We start from the raw sequence: 25,091 nt of genomic DNA, 5'->3' as shown, positions 1-25,091 counted from the left end.
GCTTGAGCACCAATGTTAAAAAGGACTTTTAGGAAGAGAGAGACAGACTGACGGATGTGATACATTTAAATGGTGCAAAGTGAAAAGGCAGAGACAGATACACAGACAGACCACAGTGCCTCAGTAACGCAGTCATGCTGACTCTGAGTAATTGTGAGACTAGACAAGAATCTCCCCTTATCAGGCCCCTGTTTACGTAAAACATCCATTTGCACAGGAAAAAGGATGATGCATGCAAACAAGCCTCAAAAGGTTTTAACCCTGATTCACTTGTCAAATTCAATTAAAGCACAACATCATAAAGCTACTTTTCAATGGGTTTCCGATCCGTCAACATTTTCAGTGGTGGAGCATGACAATCATTATGGGCCTTATCTGCCTTGATTTGTCTTCCATGAGTCCCGGGGATCTGAACGTGGGGGTCGCCCATGCTTTTCCCATGGAACTGCTGGCATCAGCCCTGGACACAGCTAGACCCATGACCGCCAACATTGGTCCCACTTGTACGTTTTCTCAGACTGTATGACGTAAACTATATTGTGGTATAGTGGGCTGAATCACTGCTCCACAGGGCCAAACATAAGGTCATCTTAATGGAAGTTACAATCACATTTCAGCAGTGGAAAGATGAGACGACTCCCCCATGGAGTTTCCACTTGTCTCTGCACTTGTTTTCAGGGTGTGTCACATGGGTCTGTAGTCAGAATCGTACCACCCCTTCCTTCTCCTTATTATATAATCTGCCGGGCCTCTCTCCTAGTGACAGTGACTGTCATAGGCACCCCAGCACCCCCTCCCCCCACCCTCCTATCCCCTAGCATGGAAGATTACAGGTCAAAGAATAAATAGGCAGTGGGAGGGAGGGAGACATACAGGCTTTCAAGAAAGAGAGACAAACAGGAAGACAATCATAGGAGATAAAGGGGGATAAGGGTGGAGGACAGAGAGATTTATTTTGTTCTTGTCTGACACCATTACATCAGTGGCGGGCCTGAAACAGTTAACACTCCCTTGCCCGCCCCAGCGCCGCCAACACGAGGCGCTGCCAGTCTCTCAGTAAACAGCTCCGCCACACTTTTATTGCCAATTACTTCTGAAGGTCACATCAGTGGAGAGTGAATTTCAAGGGGGGGGGGGATATGCTAGCTCTTACATAACCGCTGCCTGAGAGCTGGCGGGAGCCCAAGTATCGTGCAGGACGAAGGCAGGCTGCAGGGACAGAGCTGCATGGCCAGCAAAAATGCCTATAGTTTTCCCTGTTGGAGGGGATCAGAGAAACAACCAAGGTTCCCTCAAATCGCCTCACACACATTGCAGCAGCTCTGAGTATAGCTGAGGACACGCAGGGAAACGCTGAGGCAGAGGACACCAGCACTGTGGGATGTAGAACGGCCATGAGAGGAGCGAACAGGGAGAGACTAAGAGGGAGGAAAAAGATTGGTAGAGAGATATAAATAGAGAGAGAGGGAGACAGAGAGTTTGCCAGGGATAATGAGACGATAGAGATCCACTGGCACGGGGACACACAGCGATGCGAGGGAGCAAGAGAGACACATGCGGACACAAACAGACCGTCGTGCCCTCTCCTGCATAGAAATCATCTCTATTGCGTAACCCCCCCCCCAGGTCAGCACACAACATATCGCCAACCTAAAGCCATATTATCTCTGCTTTCTGCTGACCCTATTACATTATCCCACCCACCCCCGACACAAACACGCACACCGACTCAGGGTACTACAGTACCCTATGCCTCTCAGATTAAAAGGAGAGTACTGTACTGCATGGCAGAGCTCTCCTGTAGCAGTGGGAAGCCACAGAGGAGCTGGCATACTGAGCAGCGCAGCAAGCTTAACACAGGGCTTACGGAACAGCTAACTGACAGACAGCTCAGTGCTGCTGCTGCTGTTTCTGCTGCAGAGGGGAAGTGTGGGCTTTGGATCAGCCTGGGGTATGGGACACTGCATCCCACAGTAGGGCGCTCCTAGGTCCATGCACGTGCTGGATGTATGGGTGGGGTGTGTGTGTGTGTGTGTGTGTGTGTGTGTGTGTGTGTGTGTGTGTGTGTGTGTGTGTGTGTGTGTGTGTGTGTGTGTGTGTGTGTGTGTGTGTGTGTGTGTGTGTGTGTGTGTGTGTGTGTAAAGTATGTGTGTACATTCTTCAGACAGTAAAACGGGGAGGGGGCGTTGAGGCAACAAAGAAGCAGTCTATCTGTTCACTCCCATTTTAGGAGGGAGCGTCAGGGATTGTTTTTGGGAGGGGAAGCAGCTGGGGATTTCCAACACTGGATACCACATGGACGGAGGGAAGGAGGAGTAGAGAGAGAGAGAAAATACACTCATGTGAGCATGTGATCTCCTGGCAGACATGCAGCTTAGAGTGTAGGCTCTCCAACAGCCACTCAGTCTGATATCTATGTTTACCTTTCCTTCTTATCTCTCCCTCTCTTGTTTTCTTTCCTTTTTTCAGAAATGAAGTTTCACACCCTAAAGTAACTCATTCCATTCTTGTGCTCATTTACAGTACAATAAATCAAGTGATTGAAGTTGTGAGTAGAAAATGTTGTTGTGACCAAAAAGTTAAACTACAGTAATACTGCAACTTATACTAAATGATATCTTCCAAAGGTAAAAAAAACAAACAAACAATAGAATCTATGGTTGAAAGCTGTGCTCTTATATGCCATACCCTCTCAATGTATGCTTTGGAATGGGGTGTACTGTAGTCTGGTGCTTTGCCATTGACAAGGGTAATATTAACTGTTGCGTAACATCCAGGAACTATAAACACTTCTAAGTAAGAAGTTAGACCCTCCCATATGGCACTGGTCCCAGCCTCTCTGAAAGTCCCTAAACAGACAGATACAGTACCAGATGAAAGGTTGAACAATTTAAAAAAAAGGATATCTCCACTGTCTTTAAGACAGACACAGAAACACAGACCTGAATGTACATATACAGTAGCAAGCACACCTGCACACACCAACCCCCTTACCCTCTATGGATGTTGGTATGCTCTGGTGACCGCCACTACATTTAAGGGATAGCTTCACGTGTATAAATACTCACACACCTGCTGTGGTAATGATGGTGAGGAATTTAGGGGGAACCACCCTGTCCCTCTGACCACCACCCAAAGAGAGTCTGGGTATGATCAACACCCCCCCCTGTGTGCACTGTTTCCAAAAATACCAGATTCCTAACATGCAATTCAAGTCTGAAAAAAACTGTATAAAGACCTGTGGATCTATGTACACAACGACCATAATTCAACTTCAAGCAGACGACTACAATCAGACCTGCGTTCAAATACATGGACTTCTGTATCTGGGCCGTTCCACCAATTGGATGCCTTTTGAGTAGTGTAACTTGGTAAAAATATATATATATGATTTCACCTCCTTTTTACATGTCCTAATGTGTATATGTTAACCTTAATTTAAAAAAAAGTGTTTTCCATCTCAAGAGGTTAAATAAAAATACTACTATAATAAGTGCCAGATAAAGTAACAGGGTTGACCGTAACTGGGTTGACAGTAACAGGGTTGACAATTTCATCCATAAATCCCCTTGTGTCAGGGTGAATGGAAGCTTGTTGCGTACAACAGGGAAAGGCAGTTGAACGCAAACTTTACAGAAAAAAAATATTGTTAAAACATTTGTAGCCTGTCTACTGGTTGATGTGTTCTGCTCGACCCCACTCACTTTTCCACCTCAAAACACCAGAGAATTGCTCAAAATAGTAGAACCAGCTCACCTGCTTCTACACTATGATTTGATTGTTAGATGTTGTGTTTCTTTTGTAAAAAAAATCATTTAAAAAAGTACAGAGTTTTCATCATATTAAAAGGAGAGTTCAGTTCATGTGACAGGGTTGACCATAAAATGAGAGACAGACGTAAAATGAATAACTAATCACATGAAATAAATAATCATCTTCAATATCTGAAGCTAAAGCAAGTTAAGTTAAAGCAACAAAATAACTAGGGCTTTACAATGATAGTGAAAACTTGGGAGACATTTTGGGGTTAAGTGGGTTAAAGTCCTAGAAGTCACAGAGGGTGCGCAGAGGGACATGTCAAAATGTAGAATTTTGGCACTTTAGCAAATCTTTATTCATATTAACTATCAGATTTATTGAATTCTCCATGTGGTCATTTAATATAAAAGGCTTTTAAATTGCAATAGTGGTGCGAAATTTCTACTTGAAATATCGAAGGGACGCAAAAGGCACAAACCATCTTGCATTTAAAATACTTTTTTTGGTGTATTTGAGTATTCTCAAACACACAGCCCAAAACAAGCACTTTTATTTGAAGTATTTGAATGGCTAATTGTAAAAACAAAATAGTCTGCCAAATTGTATTTGACAGTATTTTCAAATACTTGTTTGAAATACTATTTCCCGATACCTGGGTTAAATGCGTGGGAGTGAATTTGAGTCTGAGTATTTTGAACCCAGGTCTGACTACAATACAGACACATTGGAGTGTAGCAAGTTGGCAACACCAAAAAGTGCTTAGCATGCTAGTGGCACGGTAACACACACGGAAACAAGCAGCTACTCTGAAGTCAGCAGCACATAACAATACAGAAAAACCACCAGCACAGGCACATCTATCTACACCACACGACTAGTACGAGACAGAAACCGAACGAAAGAAGGAAAATGATCAACCTCAGCCACATCCATCTCATCATCAAAGGCAATGTGCTGGAAGAGAAGAGTATACAGGCAGAGTTAGTAGAGCTGGGTTAGGAGGAGGGGTGGCAGCTGAAAACAGACAAACAGTAGGTAAGAAACCCCACACCATGTCAGTCAGTCAGTTAGTAAAAACACACAGGTTACTGCATTTCAAAGCAATGGATTGCCCTCGCTCAACAGGACAGAAAGCAGAGTGAACCAAGGTCATTAATCAGAGATTAGTACAGAGAGTCATTTACAGCCCATACAGTAAATGCTGTATTAGTGTTAATGGTGTATTAGAGTTAAAGTTCAATTACAGCATGCTGGTGCTGTTAAAGTATACCGGAACTGTCCCCAATCACCAAAAATAGACAAGTCATTTTCAGATGGACACTAATCCATTGTGGTTTATGTGTGTGTCTGACTGTGCCAATAGGAAAAGCACTGAGGATACCATATATACACACCCTTGGCATCTTATTCCTGCAGAAGGGCAGCTGCTACTGTACGTTTTAAACCAAACCAAAAGACTCATCCCAACCAACACAGACATAATGTACTACCAGTATCATCTGGGGGAAGGCAGAGGGCAGCAGAGGAAAAGTTAACCTCCAGCTTTGCTGTTAACCTCTGACCTTTGCACTGACCTCTGTAAAGAGCTACAGAATACCAGGCCTCTTAGAAAGCACTCAGTTTCCGCTCATGATAAAACCCAGTGTAGAGAGAACAAGGGAAGTATTGTGAGATGGTGGTGAAGACGGCCATTTACCTTCTCCCCATAGCCACGGTCTTTGGTCATCATCTCCCTCAGAGTCTGCAGCACCTTGATACACAGCCGCTCCTCGTTCTCCTCCAGTAGCTGCTTTGTGTGTTTGATCAGCCTGGGCAGAGGACAGGGACAGGGACAGAGACAGGGACAGGAGGAGAGGTGTATCACACATACTGCACTGTACAGAACTGCACTCCCCTACCCCAAAAAACACTTCAGTGATAACAAACCCTGATTTCAGAGAGTCACCCCTATAGTATTTAAGCTTGAGTAATTAAGATATAATATTATGTTTGCTTGACATATCGTAATTGATTGGCTTAATTCATTATTGGTCATAAATGCTAGGGGTAGAGATTGACCTCACGTGGGCCTTAGAGGTGCTGTCAATCAAATCAGGTGCTGTGTGACTTGTATTCATTGATAGGAGTGTTTCAGTCCAAATGATCAATCATGTGTATGAACACTTCAATGAAAATCATTAGACCCAATTTCTTCCCGGCATACAAGCTTTCCTAAAGGTCCCATTGTATTCTACTGTACATATTACGGTTAGTACTGTACTGCATTACCTTTGCAATGTAAGTCATAGTTCTGAATCAGTGTGAACATGTGGTATCTCACGTGCTACTCCACACATTAATCCCCCCTGCCTGCGGCCCTTTACAGTAGGCTAACCCCTGAGCCGGCACCTGTTCAAAAAGCCCAGACGCCCGCCCTCATGCCCAGTAATCCAATCTCAGCCCTTATCAAACACAACAGACACAGGAATGGCCTGGCCCGTGTAAGGCAGGGAGGGAGGGAGCCCTGTGTGAGGGAGACAGAGCTCCAGTAGGTTCAGGGCAGGACACGTGAAAACAAAGCCCTGGGTCACTACAGTAGCATGTTTGGAGCAGCACGCCCTGATCAATGATGGATTCAGTTACTGTACACTTGTACAAGATAAGTGTCCCAACTCTAGTTACAGTACAGCAGGTACAGTATGAAAGAGCACAACGCATTCCTCAACACTGAGACAGTATCAGGAGACTGTGCAGACTTCCCAGTTAAACCACAGCTAGATCAATTTCTAGTGGCTAAAACCTCAGTTGGTTTACAACTGCTGTGGAAAACAATGTCGCAATTTCTAAGAAGATTGCAGACTGTGGTTTATCACTGGGCATGGCAAGAGGCACGTCCATTGTTAGTCAGCATGTCAAGGAGGTGGGTGGCTTGCAGTGGTTAGTGGGTACATGAGTCTTACTTGGAAATGAAGCCACCGCTTTCACACTTCCTGCGGGCATCTGTGTTCTCAGGAAAGAGTAGCTCTGGGCGATGCAGCACATCCACCAGGACAGATAGCTCAGCCTGGACCAAAGGACGCAGACGGTCCTCTAGAGCTGACACTATGTCCTTAAACACAGAGCAATGCAGAAGACAGGCATGGTTAGAGAGGTAACAGAACAGAAATAGGACACAGACAGGGCACAGGCACACTCAGGACATTGGCACACTGAGTGTTACACCAGTGGTAGGTCTAGATGAGGCCCAACCGAACTGTATGAGATGGGGGCCTGGATTCTAGCCCCTACATTTGAAGTCGTGACCAAACAAGATACAGGGAAGCTGACAAAACTGAAAAACACCATGGTGAACTTTGTGACCTTATTGTCTCAGACTGCACACTGGAAAAAAATGTATAAAAGCAGAAGTAGACCACGGTTTACCAAAAACCTCGAAAACAGACCAGCCCAATCCAACTCCCCTCACCCCGCTCTATAACCCCATGAGTCAGAGTCATGATAAACTCCATGGAAATAAGAAAACTGTTACAGTTGCGTCACACTGTGTGTTGATGTAGACATTGTCTTGTGTAGGTGGGAGGGAAGGCGGGAGGGGTTCTGGTAGAGTTACTGTATACAGTGTGATGGGTACAAAGAAATTGCAACACACACACTAGATTAGCTTTCTGGGGGATTACAGGTCATTCCTTACTAACGCAGTTCCATTAATTCTGTTTCTGGGAACTGGTCAATTCATCACAGCCATTTTCAATTATTGCCATAGTTTTACAAGACGATTTAAGTCAAAACTGAAACTAGGCCACTTAGGAATATTCAATGTTGTCTTGGTAAGCAACTCTAGTGAATATTTGGCTTTGTGTTTTAGGTTATTGTCCTGGTGAAAGGGGAATTTCAAATAAAATCAAATTTTATTTGTCACATGGCAGAATTACAACAGGTATTCCTTACTGTGAAATGCTTACTTACAAGCCCTTAACCAACAATGCAGTTCAAGAAATAGAGTTAAGAAAATATTTACTAAATAAACTAAAGTAACACAATAAAAAGTAGCACAAAATGACACACCAATAACGAGGCTATATACAGGGGGTACCGGTACCGAGTCAATGTGTGTGGGTACAGATTAGTTGAGGTAGTTTGTACATGTAGGTAGGGGTAAAGTAACTACGCATAGATAATAAACAACGAGTATCAGTAGTGTAAAAATAAAGGAGGGGGGGTCAATGTAAATAGCCCGGGGTGGCATTTGATTAATTGTTCAGCAGTATTATAGCTTATTAGAAGCTGTTAAGGAGCCTTTTGGACCTAGACTTGGCGCTCTGGTACCGCTTGCCGTGCGGTAGCAGAGAGAACAGTCTATGACCTGGGTGACTGGAGTCTTTGACAATTTTTTGTACCTTCCTCTGACACCGCCTAATATCTAGGTCCTTGATGGCAGGAAGCTTGGCCCCAGTGATGTACTGGGCCGTACATACTACCCTCTGTAGCACCTTACGGTCGGATGCCAAGCAGTTGCCATACCAGGCGGTGATGCAACTGGTTAGGATGCTCTCGATGGTGCAGCTGTAGACATTTTTGAGGATCTGGGGACCCATGCCAAATCTTTTCAGTCTCCTGAGGGGGAAAATGTGTTGTCGTGCTCTCTTGTGTTTGGACCATGTTGGTGATGTGGACACCAAGGAACTTGAAACTCTCGACAGGTTCCACTACAGCCCCATCGAAATTAATGGGGGTCTGTTCGGCCATCCATTTCCTGTAGTCCACAATCATCTCCTTTGTCTTGCTCACCCTGACGGAGAGGTTGTTGTCCTAGCACCACACTGCCAGGTCTCATCGTTGTCGGTGATCAGGCCTACCACTGTTGTGCCGTCAGCAAACTTAATGATGGTGTTGGAGTTGTGCCTGGCCACGCAGTCGTGGGTGAACAGGGAGTACAGGAGGGGACCAAGCATGCACCTGAGGGGCCCGGGTATTGAGGATCAGCGTGGCAGATATGTTGTTGCCTAACCTTACCACCTGGGGGCGGCCCTGCAGGAAGTCCAGGATCCAGTTGCAGAGGGAGGGGTTTAGTCCCAGGGTCCTTAGCTTAGTAATGAGCTTTGTGTGCACTATGGTGTTGAACACTGAGCTGTAGTCAATGAACAGCATTCTCACATACCGTAGGTGTTCCTTTTGTCCAGGTGAAAAAGGGCAGTGTAGAGTGCGATTGAGATTCCGTCATCTGTAGATCTGTTGGGGCAGTATGCAAATTGGTGTGGGTCTAGGGTTTCCAGGATGAAGGTGTTGATGTGAGCCATGACCAGCCTTTCAAAGCACTTCATGGCTACCGACGTCAGTGCTAGTCATTTAGGCAGGTTATCTTCGCATTCTTGGGCACAGGAACTATGGTGCTATAAACATGTGGGTATTACAGACTCGGTAAGGGAGACGTTGAAAATGTCAGTGAAGACACTTGCCAGTTGGTCCGCGCATGCTCTGAGTACATGCCCTGATAATCTGTCTGAATGGTCACCTGTTTAAAGGTCTTGCTTACATTGGCTACGGAGAGCATGATCACACAGTCGTCCGGGAACAGCTGGTGCTCTCATGCATGCTTCAGTGTTGCTTGCCTTGAAGCGAGCATAAAAGGCATTTAGCTCATCTGGTAGGCTCACGTCACTGTGCAGCTCACGGCTGAGTTTCCCTTTGTAGTCCGTAATAGTTTGCAAGCCCTGCCACATCTGACGAGTGACAGAGCTGGTGTAGTAGGAGTCAATCTTAGTCCTGTATTGACGCTTTGCTTGTTTGATAGTTCATCTGAGGCCATAGCGGGATTGTTATCCCAGTGTCTGCTGGAAAGCAGACAGAAACAGATTTTCTTCTAGGATTTTGTATGTGTCTAACTCCGTTTATTTTTATCCCAAAAAAAGGTCCCTCCTCCTTGCCGATGACAACCATACCTATAACATGATGCATCCACCACCATGCTTGAAAATATGAAGTGCGGTATGCTGTGATGTGTTGTTTTGGATTTGCCCCAAACATAACGTTTTGTATTTAGGACATGAAGTTAATTTCTTTGCCACATTTTTTGCACTATTACTTTAGTGCCTTATTTCAAACAGGATACATGTTTTGGAATATGTTTATTCTGTACAGGTTACCTTCTTTTCACTCTGTCATTTAGGTTAGTACTGTGGAGTAACTACAATTGTTGTTGATCCATCCTCAATTTTATCCTATCACATCCATTAAACTCTGTAACTGTTTTAAAGTCACCATTGGTGTGAGCAGTTTCCTTCCTATCCGGCAACTCAGTTATGAAGGACACTTGTATCTTTGTAGTGACTGGGTGTATTGATACACCTTCCAAAGTATAATTAATAACTTCACCATGCTCAAATGGATATTCAATGTCTGTTTGTTTTTTACCCATCTACCAATAGGTGCCCTTCTTTGCAAGGCATTGGAAAACTTCTCTGTTTTTTGTGGTTTAATCTGTGTTTGAAATGTACAGATAATTGTATGTGTAGGGTAAAGAGAGGTGGTATTCATCATGTTAAAAACTATTATTACACACAGAGTGACTCCATGCAAATTTTTGCGACTGAACTTTAGGCTTGCCATTACAAAGGGCTTGAATACATATTGACTCAAGACATTTCATCTTTTCATTTTTTATTCATTTGTAAAATGTTCTAAAAATATAATTCCACTTTGACATTATGGGATATTGTGTGTAGGCCAGTGACATACAATCTAAATGTAATCCATTTTAAATTGAGGCTGTAACATAACAAAATTTGGAAAAAGTCAAGGGGTGCGAATACTTTCTGAAGGCACTGTATTCCTGAATCCTCACCTGCAGCCTTTCTATGATGTTCCTGTAGCTAACGGACGCAGTGGCGTTGGAGTCCCTCCTGGGGGCGTTCTTGGCGGAGAGTCTCCAGCTCAAGATGGACTTGGTGACCACGTTGTTGGACTTGACAAACAGGTTGTTCACCTGGCTGTCCAGGTCCACTGGGATCGCGATGGCTCTGCTCTTGGCTGTGTGAAATGTAACAGTAGGACGCAAACTTAAGAGGGGTGCTCGTTTTTTTTTTACTTTTTGAAATATGTATTTTTTTCTTCTAGATGACAGATAAAATGAGCTCATTGGCTTGTGACTATAAAGAGATGTACTTCTCTGACTTTATCAAGACAGTGTTTGGGTAACAGGTGGAGGCCAATTGCAGGTATCTTACCCACGTCAGAGAGCACCTTGATACAGGCCTCAACGGAGGCCTTCTGAGTGGGGTTGAGCCAGTTGCAGTGGTATACCCTGAACACCCCCTGCAGGAGCTGTACAAACACCGGCTGACGAGTCTAAGAGAAAGCGCGCGAGAGAGAGAGAGACACACACAGAGACAGACAGACAGACAGACAGACAGACAGACAGACAGACAGACAGACAGACAGACAGACAGACAGACAGACAGACAGACAGACAGACAGACAGACAGACAGACAGACAGACAGACAGACAGACAGACAGATATAAGAGGAGAAAAGACATCAAAAGACAAGTCAGAAGCTGCACATTAAACAAAGCTAAAATCCCCAGCCGTGATCAACAAAGGCTTTTGTGGTTTATCACAGACCATATTTCTAGAACCCAGTTTCCCCAACGTGAGGGTGCCATCAGACACAAATTGAGTCATGTTCAGCAGGAAGAAATCAGAGAAAACCTTTGACACCGAGAAAGTATTACCTGAACGTTTATTTACGTTTCAAAGCGCTTTCTCCTGTTTGCCCGTACAATTCTCAAACCTTGAACAGTATGTACTGTAAAGGTGCTATAACATACAGTATGTAAGAGGGTCTAACACTTCTAGTATGCCTGTTGGTTATCACCAGAATCAGCTCAGGTCCCAACTACTACTAGACCAATGTCTAATACATACAGTATCACCGCTACCACCAGGACCAAACAACACCCTGTGAACCAGCTGCACACAAACCTACGGTACAACATACTGTATACCTCAGTTATCTTTCCCAGAATGCTTGCCTGTCATGGGAGAGAAGGGAATGGATATCATTATGGAGGTTCACATCAACTGGTGTATTGAGTCTAATGGGATGTGGGATAGTGGAGGAAATGGGTTGGAAAGGATGTGGAAATGACTATAAGAGAAACTAAACCTAAAACAATCTAAACAAAAACATAGTTCCTTACAGGAATTGGTATTACTAGACAACTCCAGGATGGATTGCAAAACCCTTAGAGTGAAGTGGACAAATCTTCTCCTCCACATGTCATACATCCCAACCATTTATAGTAGGCCACAGAGTGATTTACCATTCATTACATGACATTTGCAATTATATCCCAGCAAACACATCCCAGTTATCTTGTGAAAACAAGCCTAAAGATCTGGGAAGGAACTGAGGGGAGGATTCTAAAGCATTTGCACACGCCATCTGTAGAGAATTCTTGGAAGGTGCTGACTCAGTTCTGTGAAGACCGGTCATTGAGGAAACGTCTGGCTGCTCTATGACTGCTGGTAAGGAACACACCCAGGGGATGGAAAACCAATTACAATGGGACTTTTACTCATACTTACATACACCTGACGTGCCAGCTATTTGAAGCAAAATGTCATATATTACATGTTAACTGTCAGTGTAGAGCCTTTGGGGATAATGTTTCTTACACACAGACGAGGAAGGTAACACCGATCACTATCAACAGAACATGATTGATGACCAGATTTCTCCCAACAGCGTAGAATATCCACCATTCAACTGCTTTTATTTAGTGTTATATGTTACGGTGGTCATGGTTACCTGCAGACTGGTGCTCTGGTCAGAGAAGGGCGAGCTGAAGAAGGTGGTGACGATGCTCATGACGGTCTCTGTCACGTAACCCTCCAGAACCGTGTCTGCATGCTTCCTGTCACTGGTGTTGTTGCACACCTACAGACAGCAGACAACGGACAACCAAGGTCAACCTGACTCACTCACCAGACAGACGTGGGTAATGGGTGAGCATTCACTGGATCACATTTCCTGGATCCTCACAGGAAGGAGGATAAAATATTGTTACTCCACGCTGTGATCTCACAGTGCCTCTCAGCAGAACACTCCCAGGAGAACATATAAGGCTAACTTTATTTTTGAGAGTCTCCCTGTAGAATGCTCAGCAGACTATCAACCAGGTCTCAGTAACATGTCACCAGCATGCCTGTTGACTCACCATCAGATATGGAAGAGAGGTGATGTGTGTTTGTTTACCCTGCATATGTCCACCAGGAAGTTCTCAAAGAGCTTCCACATGTGGTTGCTGGTGTAGATCTCCTTCATCTCTACCTCTGTGTCCACGTAGCAATGGTTCAGGAAGTTGATGTAGGCTATCTTCACCTGGAGAAAAGGTTAAGAATGAACAACTTCATAGGTGCCTAAGTACATAATTATCCCAAGAGCCCAGAATGGTCATTTAACTTGCTGCAAGAAGCAAATGTTCAAATGAGTCACATGAATACAACATGTACACCAGGCTCTTTATCATTTCAGTAGACTACCAATGCATGCCTTTTAGCTCTTCTGTCAATCACTCACCTCAGGGATGCAGTCCTCATGGGTGACCACCCTCACTATGTCATCCAAAGGCAGCAGAGAGTTACACTTGATCTCAGTGTAGACGTTTTTTCCCTCGGTGCAGACAGCCAGCAGCTCTACCAGGTGGATGTGGTACCTCAGAGCGCTGTTCTCATCCATACGATCCCGCTCCGACCGCATCATCGTGACCAGGGTCTGGAAGGACGCACGGTCGTTGTAGAACACCAGGACGTCCTCGCCCGAGTTCACCAGCTGAGCAGGAGGAAGACAGAGACTGTAGTTATCAGATGCTGCTGACACATGATATAGATTTGAACAAATTTCTGTTTGGGTAGTATTACAGGTTTATATTGCTAAAATGCATGTGTTACATATGTGCACTGTAATTATGGTGTCCCACCTCAGCCATGACGGTGTCCTGACACTTCTTGATGAACTTGTTTTCGGCTTTGACAATGGTTTGAAGGAATTTGAGGTACTGGACATGGCGGCCATGCGTCTCGGTGCAGTGGATAAAGTGCTGCACCACGCGCTCGTTGATCTCACTGCACAGCTGGAAGTTATTCATGAAAACGTGCTGCATGGTGACTGCCTCCAGAATCTAAAGAGAAGGTGAAATAGAAGCATCAAACTAGAGGACTTATTGGTATGGGAAGGATGGAGTACCACTGGTTCCTCCCAGCCCTAACCCTTTCCCCAGGAAAGTCCACTCACCCCTGGGTTGAGGAATAGGTTGATGTGCTTATGCAGCAGGATCTGGTTCTGCTGGTTCCCTGCACAGAAGTTCTGGAGGAACTCATGAGCCAGCTTCATGATCTCCTGCATACGGACGTCCTCGCCCTGGAGTGTTCATCATAAGTACAGGCAGACACACATCCAAAGAGCTGCAGCTATCATTCAAACCTTCCACAAATTAAATGATTGACCAAGCTTATGTACTGTACAACTCTATGGCATAAATGCTCTAGTGTTTTCTTCATGCCTTTTTGGTCAGGATGTGTTGAGAGTATAGGTCTGGCTCATCATATTCTCCAGTACCTTCTCATAGGGGATCTGCAGTAGCTCCAGCACCACACTGTGGGCCCCCATGTTCCTCAATAGTCTCTGTTGCTGCTTCTTACTCTTCTTCCCCGATGCTCCCTCCTGGACACACAGCTTACTGAGCCGCAGCAGGATCTGAACACAGGGGAAGAGAGAAGGGGCTCAGAGACTGTCTGCCTTATACATCTCTAATGACTGACAACATCTTAAAAGAGTGAAGGCAATGACTCCTTACACCACCAACTCAGAGATGAGAGAAAATGAAGAAGATGGTACCTCCTTCATAACCCTGTAGTTGTAACTGCTGTTGCTTTCCTCCTTCTTTTTGTCAGAGCTGCCTGAATCCCCCTGCACATGGACATAGTTAGAATGAGAGCTTGTTCATATTCATGTGAAGCATTCCAAAAAAAAATCATTGAGATGTACAATAATCGTTGGGAAGTTTTGACCAAATACCTTCTTTTTATGGTCGGACTCTGAGGGTCCGTCCCCTCCGTCATCGTCCCCCTGCCTCTTGTACACCCACAGCTCCGACTTCTCCACGATGGAGCGCAGCTGGTCCAAGTCCGACTTGATCTGTTTGTAGTTGTCCACATCTTGACTGGTCACCAAGAGCTGGACCTAAGGGAAGAGGAAGCGCTATAACTCAGTTTAGACTTAAGTTTAATCTCCACAGCAAGCTAGGCCTTTAATTGCCTTGTAATCAAATGACTTTAATGCTTTTTCATATGATGCCTTTCTAACTAAAGATACGATTCTTGATGAGTGTGTGGAAAACTGATACAGTGGACCTGTGAGTTCTTGTGGCTGTGGCACCTGTGGGTTTGGTCGGAGGCCTACCTGTTTGAAAGCCATGAGGACTTCCTGTCTCTGGCTGAAGTGTCTGAAGAGCAGCTGGAGGGCCCCAGACACCAGGGGAGGGTAGTCATGCATGGTGAGGTGCAGTAGCACCCTCAGGAAGGTCCTCCCTCCATGGTCATCCAGGTCCAGAGGGGTGTTCTCCTCACTGCAGAGCAACACACCAGGCTCAGACACTGAGGACTGAGTATCCCAGTCTTAAAAACAGTCCTTTTACGGAGACTGACACTGCATTGCTTTAAAATGAGAGGGTTTACCTTCCTCCAAAGATTGCCTCTGCCTGCTCTTCTATGTTCTCAAAATCTAGAGCCCCTAACAAAACAAATGAAGCATTTACATTCTTGTGAAACCCGTTTGAAGGCTATACTTCACTTTAGAAACCATCGACTCCACAAATGAACTTGAAAAATATCTGAATATAAAAATGTAATACAAATACTAAAGGTGTAAGGACATGTGGCATCTGTTATGTCTGTAGTGTCTGTAGCTTGAGGGTAAAAGCAGTAAGAAAGAAAAGGCAAGGCTATGGTTCTCAGTATGCTGACCTGTCATATTATTTCCATCTTGACTAGCACTAGACGATGTATTATCACCCTGAGGGTTACTCTCATCAAACTCTCGCTTGAAGATGCAGAGCAGGCAGGAGATCCTGTAGTCCAGCCGCACATTCAGAATGAACTGGTGGGCAGGAACAGAGCACATCAGTTAGTTAAAACACCAGGCTTTGGAGCTCACCACTAAGAATAATCATACGGAGAGTAATAGGTCCTTCATCTAGATTTTGTACACATTTGTATATGATACTATGGGAAATCAAAGCCAAGATATTTGGAAACAACATCAGAAAATCTATATAAAAGACCAGATGACAGGGCAGATGTTACCTGCAGGATCTCGATGATCTTGAGCTTGGTGTCCATCACCATGATGTCCTCCCTCTCCGGCTCTGTTTGGGTCTTGACCACACCCTCCTCCGGCTGGTGGGTGGGGGTGATGGGGAGGAAGCCCCCCCCTCGAAGGACCACCTGGGTCATTAGCTCCCCCACCCCATGGATAGACTTCATCACATTACTGCCTGTGGGGACACACATACACACAAAAACACACACTCCTCAGAGTTGAACTGGGGTGCTTACTCACACACAACACATTAACCAAACCTAATTAACTCCCACATGATTCCTCATATAAGGAAAGGGTATTGAGAGCGAGAGAGTGCACCTCAATTACACTACATCAGTAACAGCCAATACCAATTGACAGACAAAAGAAGTCGGGTGTTCACCTTGTTTTTCCTCTCCCTTCTCCAGCTTGGTAATGGGGTAAATGGTGCTGACATGAACACAATCCAAGATGTTCAATAAGATCTTAGTCAGTCGCAGCAGGTCACTGAAGTTATAGAAGCCAAAGTAAATGAGGTTCCTTGCCAGGTTCACTACCTTTTAACAGAGAAAAGTGAAAATGGAAGTGAGATAATTCCCCATATTATACATTCTCTCTGGTTGACACTTTGTGATGTTTCCAGAGAAAACTACCTCGAAGGTGAGCTTGTTTTTCTCTCTGTCGTCGAAAGGGATGTTCTGAGACACCACAGACATCAGGTAGTTCTCCACAAACTCCATGGTCAGGCAGAACCTTTCCTTGATCTCATCTCTGGTGGTCCCATCATTGTCGTAGCTTAGAAAGTGAGAGAACATTCTTGTGTAAAGGCTCAGAGGTAGCCTATAGAGGAGCTCAGCTAATGCAGAATATCGCTGATAGGACCCTAATAACACGTTCAAAAACCCCACTCACTTGTCAATGGCGATCTTGGAGGGGATCTCGGACCAGAGGCGTGCGTACTTGACTGGCGTGACCTGTTCCTGGGGGTCGCGGTCCACGTGCATGTGCAGCATCATGCGGCAGAAGGATGCCCTAAGGTCATAGGGCAGGTCCTCGTCAGACATGCAGCGCAGGATCAGGTCCACGTCTAGCTGGCCAGAGATCTTATTGATGGCCAGGTACTGACGGTCCAGACACATCCGCGCAAACAGATTCAGCTGGTACCTGCAGGGGGAGAGGAGCATACTTTAACATCTGGTCGGGGTATTAGTCTGAAAGCAGGCTATGTACATAGACAATGAAACTGTCCCATATGCTTTTAGATACTGTACATTCAAACATGTCATTGCACCCATAATCCAACCTTAAATCCTTCTGAACCCTGTAAGGAGCTAAACCCCGACCTGTAGTAGCTGACCACCTCCTGGTCCTCCTTCTGGCCCTCCTTGGCGTCCTGGGCCAACTCTCTGACACTCTTGCTCCTGATCTCCTTGCAGTTGTCCCTCCAGAAGAGCCACACCTCCTCCTCGTCCTCCTCTGTCTCTATGGGATTCTCCCCCATTGTTACTGCCTCAATCTCAAAGCGCGACAGAACTAGCCTGGTCGGCGGCAAATAAAACAGACAGTCAACATAGTGCAAAGTAACTGCAGAAAACAATGAATACTGAAACACACGTCGGTCTTTGTTTCCATAATCAATAGCATTACTAATAACACTATATTGGAGCCAATCTAATTAGAAAGCATCAGTATAATGTTCAAGCACGCACACACCCACGCTCATGTTTTTAGTGGGGTTTACTTAGTCTCGATGAGGATGTCTGCGTTGGATGGGTCCAGCACGGCGTTACAGATGAGCTCCTGAGTCACTGGGATGGACTTGTTCATGGACACACACAGATCAGACAGGTAGTCCAGAAACCTGGAGATGAAGGTCAAAGAGAAGGGGATGGTCAACATACAACATACAGGTCAACATACAGGTCCAGCTGCCTAGGAGGAGGCATACACCACTGCACTGTGCTAAACTGAAGAACAGGGCTGCCGCACACAGAGCTACCGTAGACAACCTTGGCCGAAGACAAGAAGAAGTAGACCCGCTATGACCTCCGCAGAGTCATCAAACAAGCAAAAGGACAATATGGGAATAAGGTCGAATCATAATACACAGACGCCCGCCTCATGTGACAGGGGCTACATTCCATTACTGATAACAAAGGAAGACCCAACCCTGCCCAACGATGCCTCTCTAGCAGACAAACTCAATGCACGCTTTGACAACAACATTGAGCCGGGTGTGAGAATTCGGTGATCTCACTCTCTGAGGCCGACGTGAGAAGGGTCTTTAATCAGGTTAACACCCGCAGAGCCGCTGATGGTACTCCAGGTTGCGCTCTAGGGGCATGCGCAGAACAGCTGGTAAGCATATTCACAGTTATTTTCAACTTCTTCTTGCCCCAGTCTGTAATTCCCACGTTTCAAAATGACCACAATCCTTCCTGTTCCTAAGAATTCTAAGGCTTCATGCCACAATGACTAATGCCCTGTAGCACTCACTTCTGTAATCATGAAGTGCTTTGAGAGGCTGGTTATGGCACACATTAACTTCATCATCTCAGCCACCCTAGACCCACTCCAATTTGCATACCACCCCAACAGATCCATAGATGACGCAATCTCAATTTTTCCACACCGCCCTCATCAACCTAGATAAGAGGAATAACTATGTGAGATTGCTGTTCATTGACTACACACTATTGTCCCCTCCAAACTCGTCACCAAGCTTAGGACTTGGGTCTGAACACCTCCCTCTGCAACTGGAACCTGGTCTTCCTGATGGGCCGACCCCAGGTGGTAAGGGTAGGCAACATCTCCTCCGCCACGCTGACCCTTAACACAGGGGCCCCACAGGGGTGTGTGCTTAGTCCCCTCCTGTACTCCCTGTTCACCCACGAAAGTGTAGCCACGCATGATTCCAACACAATTATCAAGTTGACTGATAACACAACGGTGGTAGTCTTGATATTCTTGTGTTTTTTTTCTAATAATACATTGTTATTGATCCTTGCATTGTTGGGTTTTGAAAGGCATGTGAACTTAAAACTTGAAAACTACGGGGTCTACAACAGTGCACTAGCCAGTATCCACAGTACAGGCTCCCAGAGTAGGCTTATTCAGGCTCTATGACCTGCTACAGCCCTGTGCTGCTGGAAACAGAAGGCTCCAGTCCCGACACAGTCCCCCCTCCCAGCTCCATCAGACCCCAATAAAAGCCCCCTTTATCCAGACCCTTGGATCAGCATGGTTCTCATGTCGCCAGCAGCACAAGACTGGAGCTCGACAGCACTAATGACAGCAATTACCTCCAGTGCCAGGGTCCAAAACAATCCCATCCTCTGATACCCTCATGCATACATTTGAATACATCTACATCTACTACATTCCCTGGCTGGTGCTGTACAAACAAACTTCCCCCCACAGACAACCTTCTGAATCAGGCCCATGGCATGCCCCCATCCTATCACCCCGTCCTCTTGGTCTCACCTGGGCTCCCGGTTCTTCCTGACCAGGGTGACAAAGGTGTCGATCTCTGCGGCCGTGATGTGTTTTTCCAGAAGCTTGCGGTTGTTGTGGAGCAGGGCAGTTATCGTGTCCTCAGCCAGAACGTCGTAGCCTATCTGCTTCTGCATGAAGCGGAACTGCTTGGCTATGTACTCCTGTAGAGGGGGAGTCAGTGAGGGTCAGGACCATTCTAATGCACAACTAGCAGGTTAAGTATATTTAGCCTTTTAGCTAGCACATTTCTGCTGTGTGTCTGAGTTGATTGATGCAATCAACCAGTTCTGCCCACCGACCTGGTTCTTCCTGTAGTCTTGTTGGGAGTGTCGTAATACCCGGTAACAGAGCCTGCAGATGTGCCTGAAGGGGGCGTGGCGCTGGTCACCAAGCTCTTCCAATCGCAGCATAGGACCATCCCCACTGTCCGTGAACGGGGCTTGGAGAAGTTTGAAAATCTAAAGAGGGATATGGATTCCATATGTCATTTAAATTGTGACACTCAAATTGACAATGTGGAGAGGTCAACTTAACATTGACTCATTGTCATAAGTACCCCAAGCCCAAAGTAGATGATACTACCACGGAGTACAATGAGCTGTACCTGTTTGAGGATGTTCTGCTCCCTCATGAGTTTCTGTCTCTCTCTGTTGGGCTTGTTGACCATGATCTCCAGCACATCCTGGCCAGTGTTGGGGATGTCACACACGAAGAAGACCAGGTCCTCCAGAAGCTTAGTGACAAACCTGGAGACCAGAGAGACAGGGCCAGGGAGGAATGAATGGTTCCACCAGGAACCCAAATAACACCCACTCCTACAGCCAGGAGCCACAGACAATAGCTAAAAGAGAAAAACTATGGAATACCCAGTGGACCTTAAAATGGTGACACATCTCAACGTGAAAAATAATACTTTGACCAAATGTTAAAAGGCCAACAGCAATTTCTAAAATGACTTTCGACCTACCAGATATTTACAACAATGTTGTACAACATCTGTTTCAAACACACACTTTACCTCCTCTCATTCTGTGTTATAGTGCCCTTCTCCAGTTTCCCAGCAATGGATGCCAACACTTTACTGGCATCGTTGGCCAAGTCTAAGTCTCTGACTTCCGCTGGGGGGACAGGCACTATGGCAAAGGCCTCTTTGTCTTCCTTAACCGCTGATGTGCCAATCTAAAAGAACGATGTGTAAAACATACTTTGAATAAATAGATTTTAAGTCCGATCAAAGGTCACACACTAGTATCCTTCCCAGCCACTTACCCGTAACATGACAGGCTTCTCCTCCTCCTTGTCAATGGGGTTGTTGGTGCTGTGGACCCATGTGTTGGTGCAGAGGTGCCTGAGCCTCACAAAAGAGTTCCTGAGGGAACAGGACAGAGCAACTCAGAGGACCGCACCAACACAAAAAACAACAACAGTCCACTAAACTAATCAACCTCTCTATGATAATTCTACAAAGAGGTCTTTATATGCAAAATTATGTTTGTGGATAGTAATTCTTCAGGTGATTATTTTTTCCGGTGTCAACCTTACAGTAGCCTTGAAAAGTGAACTTTGTTTAAACATTTATATTGTTTGCAGAAGTATTTGGGATTACTAGGGAATACCAACCGTCTGTAATGCTCTTTCAAAATGCTGTCTTATTAAACCAAGCCCTGTGAGGACAGAATGGGACGCTCAATAACGTACGTCACTCAATTTCTCAGAATCTGCTCTTGATGCAAGAGCTCAATTGTAGACAACCGTGCATGGTGACTCTGCATGGATATAGATGGCTGAGTCAGGACAGGAGATTCTTCAAAGTAGCCACCTTTTGCCTTGATGACAGCTTTGTACACTCTTGGCATTCTCTCAACCAGCTTCATGAGGTAGTCCCCTGGAATGCATTTCACTTAACAGGTGTGCCTTGTTAATACTTAATTAGTGGATTTTTTTTCCTTCTTAACGTGTTTGAGCCAATCAGTTGTGTTGTGACAAGGTAGAATTGGTATACAGAAGATAGCCCTATTTGGTATAAGACCAAGTCCATATTATGGACTTACTTCATTACTTTACTAGAAGACATGAAGGTCAGTCAATCCAGAATATTTCAAGAACTTTGAAAGTGCATCAAGTGCTATGATGAAACTGTCTCTCATGAGGACCACCACAGGAAAGGAAGACCCAGAGTTACCTCTGCTGCAGAGGGTAAGTTCATTAGAGTTACTGACCTCAGAAATTGCATTTCAAAAAAATGCTTCACAGAGTTCAAGTAACAGACACATCTCAACATCAACTGTTCAGAAGAGACTGCGTGAATCAGGCTTTCATGGTTGATTTGCTGCAAAGAAACCACTACGAAAGGACACCCATAAAAAGAAGAGACTTGATTGGGCCAAGAAACACGAGCAATTGACATTAGAGTGGTGGAAATCTGTCCTTTGGTCTGATGAGTCCAAATTTGAGATTTTTGTTTCCAACCGCTGTGTCTTTGTGAGACGCAGAGAAGATGAACGGTTGATCTCTGCATGTGTGGTTCCCACCGTGAAACATGGAGGAGGAGGTGTGATGGTGTGGGGGTGCTTTGCTGGTGACACTGTCTGTGATTATTTAGAATTCAAGGCGCACTAACCAGCATGGCTACCACAGCATTCTGCAGCGATATGCCATCCCATCTGGTTTGCGCTTCGTGGGACTATCATTTGTTTTTCAACAGGACAATGACCCAACACACCTCCAGACTGTGTAAGGGCTATTTGACCAAGGAGGAGGAGAGTGATGGAGTGCTGCATCAGATGACCTGGCCTCCAGAATCACCCGACCTCAACCCAATTGAGATGGTTTGGGATGAGTTGGACCACAGGTTGAAGGAAAAGCAGCTAACAAGTGCTCATCATATGTGGAAACTCCTCCAAGGCTGTTGAAAAAGCATTCCAGGTGAAGCTGGTTGAGAGAATGACAACAGTGTGCAAATCTATCATCAAGGCAAAGGGTGGCTACTTTGATGAATCTCAAATATAACATTTATTTTGATTTGTTTAACCCTTTTTTGGTTCCTACATGATTCCATGTGTTATTTCATAGTTTTGATGTCGTCACTATTATTCTACAATGTAGAAAATAATAAAAATAAAGAAAAACCGTTGAATGAGTAGGTGTGTCCAAACTTTTGACTGGTCCTGTATATCAATTGGTTGTTCAAACCACCTAAAACCAACTTAGTTATTGATAATGGTAATAACGTTTAGAGTGGGCTCTCACCACTAGTGGGTGTGATGACTTTCTGTAACATCCTCAAACAAGATGTATGAAAATCTAGTTCCAAAATACAAATACTTTGATGTTTTGTGTGCCAAAACAGCAGTGTCAGCAAATCAGCGTCTTTGTTGTTCAACGCGATGTGCCATTTATAATGGCTGCTGTAGCTACTGCTACCTAGCATGAGGACAAAAAGGGCAGTTTTCTGGAGAAAAAAAATAGCAGTATTTCAATCTTCCCAATGTATCGGTTTGGATAAAGGTAACATTTGGAGTACAGAGGCATATCCCATCTCTATATATATATTTTTCTTTAACAAGGCAAGTCAGTTAAGAACAAATTCTTATTTACAATGTTTACATTGTAAACACAATTTAACCAACACCCATCTATTTTTGTGGCTAACTGGACCTACCAATTGGTTTTGAATTACTGAAACCAAACCATAAGAATTTAATAAAAAGTATTTTAATAAACATGAAAAAGGTGAACATAAGAGGCGCTCAAAATTTCGGATAGGCTACATGTCATATTAAACTGCATATAAACACTCTAAATAGGTCAGGAGGCAGACAGGGAGCCTAAAAAAGAAATGAATTATTTAGGCTATATTATTTCAATTATCTCAAGGCTATAGCCTACAAAGAAATACATTGTGAAGTATTTGCGAGTACGACCCACTAGTCTGGTAGGAGTCAGGGTCATTAGGCGCTCAGCATTTAAACAACATTTCATTGTGTTAACTCATTTTAGTCTATAAATTGCACATATAGCCCTGTGACTTACTTAGAATTAAATACAAATTAAATGAAAAAAATGCCTTATTAGACTCAGTCTACAGTGCCTTTGAATTCAGTTTTAGAAACAGCAGTTCGTCCAGACTCTGTGGCTTAAGGCTCATTCTGACGGTGCAGGGAGAGCAGACCAACAGCGGAAAATATCATCTCCACGCTTGCAGAGCCACTGGAGATGCTAAACACCTTTTTGGCCACTCTTACTAGGCTGATATACTGTACATACACTACCGGTCAAAAGATTTATAACTCATTCAAGGCTTTTCTTTATTTTTACTATTTTCTACATCGAAGAATAATAGTGAAGACATCAAAACTATGAATTTTTTAAAGATTTTGCCCTGTTTATCAAAGGTGTTGGAAAAAAACTACTGACTGGCTCACAAGTCCTCAACTGGCAGCTTCATTAAATAGTGCCCGCAAAACACCCGTCTCAACGTCAACAGTGAAGAAGCGACTCCGGGATGCTGGCCTTCTAGGCAGAGTTGCAAAGAAAAAGCCATATCTCAGACTGGCCAATAAAAATTAAATATTAAGATGGGCAAAAGAACACAGACACTGGACAGAGGAATTCTGCCTAGAAGGCAAGCATCCCGGAGTCTCCTCTTCACTGTTTATGTTGAGGCTGGTGTTTTGCGGGTACTATTTAATGAAGCTGCCAGTTGAGGACTTGTGAGGCATCTGTTTCTCAAACTAGACACTCTAATGAACTTGTCCTCTTGCTTAGTTGTGCACCGGGGCCTCCCACTCCTCTTTCTATTCTGGTAGAGCCAGTTTGCGCTGTTCTGAGAAGGGAGTAGTACACAGCATTGTACCAGATCTTCAGTTTCCTGGCAATTTCTCACATGGAATAGCCTTCAATTCTCAGAACAAAAATAGACTGACGAGTTTCAGAAGAAAGGTCTTTGTTTCTGGCCATTTTGAGCCTGTAATCGAACGCACAAATGCTGTTGCTCCAGATACTCAACTAGTCTAAAGAAGGCCAGGCCTAAAGGTTTTTAGGCAAAATAACCCAATCAAAATGGAAAGCTCCTTGAAAGTTGGAATATGACAGGCCTATTGGGCCAAAATCAATTATGGCATATTGTATAGATAAAATATAGCGGCACACAAGTAGACTACAAATGCATATTGGGCCGGGCATGCCCTGAGCTCGTGAAATTAACGCTACTGGAGCGCTATTGGAGCGAAATTGGCACAGGGGCAAGAAGGCCGACACTCCAGCCTTTGGGAATCTCGCTCCGTGCTCCAGTCAAATTGAGCACTCGCCGCTCCTCGCTCACATACTCTGGTGTCCACCTTCTCTGGCCGTAGGCACAGACAGTACACCAGACACTGGCTGTATTCTTGGCCTGGTTGCGTAATGACCCATTAGGCTAACAGGCTTACCTTTGTGTAGACCATCCACCATGCTCACTCTAGTGACTCATACCTAAAGCCCAGCCTGCCTACTCGTGT

At 44.8% G+C, this 25,091-nt stretch overlaps 1 protein-coding gene across 9 annotated transcripts in view; it reads right to left on the bottom strand.

Annotated features, from left to right (window-relative positions):
* Nucleotides 1-25,091, bottom strand: part of itpr1b (inositol 1,4,5-trisphosphate receptor, type 1b) — a 142,263-nt gene that overhangs the window by 67,986 nt on the left and 49,186 nt on the right. For 4 of the 9 annotated variants that reach the window (XM_024426851.2, XM_042324289.1, XM_024426852.2 and 1 more), the window contains exons 14-39: nt 20,863-20,962; nt 20,612-20,772; nt 20,198-20,339; nt 19,893-20,051; nt 19,582-19,754; nt 17,840-17,959; nt 17,442-17,636; nt 17,011-17,262; nt 16,752-16,893; nt 16,502-16,655; nt 16,101-16,291; nt 15,762-15,894; nt 15,474-15,528; nt 15,199-15,364; nt 14,815-14,979; nt 14,635-14,706; nt 14,356-14,493; nt 14,032-14,157; nt 13,718-13,918; nt 13,318-13,569; nt 12,994-13,119; nt 12,547-12,675; nt 10,962-11,082; nt 10,580-10,764; nt 6,699-6,847; nt 5,456-5,567 (exon numbers count right to left, since the gene is read on the bottom strand). In XM_024426851.2, the coding sequence (XP_024282619.1) occupies nt 5,456-5,567; nt 6,699-6,847; nt 10,580-10,764; nt 10,962-11,082; nt 12,547-12,675; nt 12,994-13,119; nt 13,318-13,569; nt 13,718-13,918; nt 14,032-14,157; nt 14,356-14,493; nt 14,635-14,706; nt 14,815-14,979; nt 15,199-15,364; nt 15,474-15,528; nt 15,762-15,894; nt 16,101-16,291; nt 16,502-16,655; nt 16,752-16,893; nt 17,011-17,262; nt 17,442-17,636; nt 17,840-17,959; nt 19,582-19,754; nt 19,893-20,051; nt 20,198-20,339; nt 20,612-20,772; nt 20,863-20,962 (3,919 nt within the window). Of the gene's footprint in view, nt 1-4,677; nt 4,714-5,455; nt 5,568-6,698; nt 6,848-10,579; nt 10,765-10,961; nt 11,083-12,546; nt 12,676-12,993; nt 13,120-13,317; nt 13,570-13,717; nt 13,919-14,031; nt 14,158-14,355; nt 14,494-14,634; nt 14,707-14,814; nt 14,980-15,198; nt 15,365-15,473; nt 15,529-15,761; nt 15,895-16,100; nt 16,292-16,501; nt 16,656-16,751; nt 16,894-17,010; nt 17,263-17,441; nt 17,637-17,839; nt 17,960-19,581; nt 19,755-19,892; nt 20,052-20,197; nt 20,340-20,611; nt 20,773-20,862; nt 20,963-25,091 lie in introns of all 9 variants that reach the window. The other 5 variants (XM_024426847.2, XM_024426850.2, XM_042324288.1 and 2 more) reach the window with 3 other exon arrangements.

Source organism: Oncorhynchus tshawytscha, linkage group LG07, assembly GCF_018296145.1.
Source record: "Oncorhynchus tshawytscha isolate Ot180627B linkage group LG07, Otsh_v2.0, whole genome shotgun sequence".
NCBI lineage: Eukaryota > Metazoa > Chordata > Actinopteri > Salmoniformes > Salmonidae > Oncorhynchus > Oncorhynchus tshawytscha.
The sequence above is the reverse complement of the archived record's forward strand: the minus strand, read 5'-3'. Positions and strand labels throughout refer to the sequence as shown.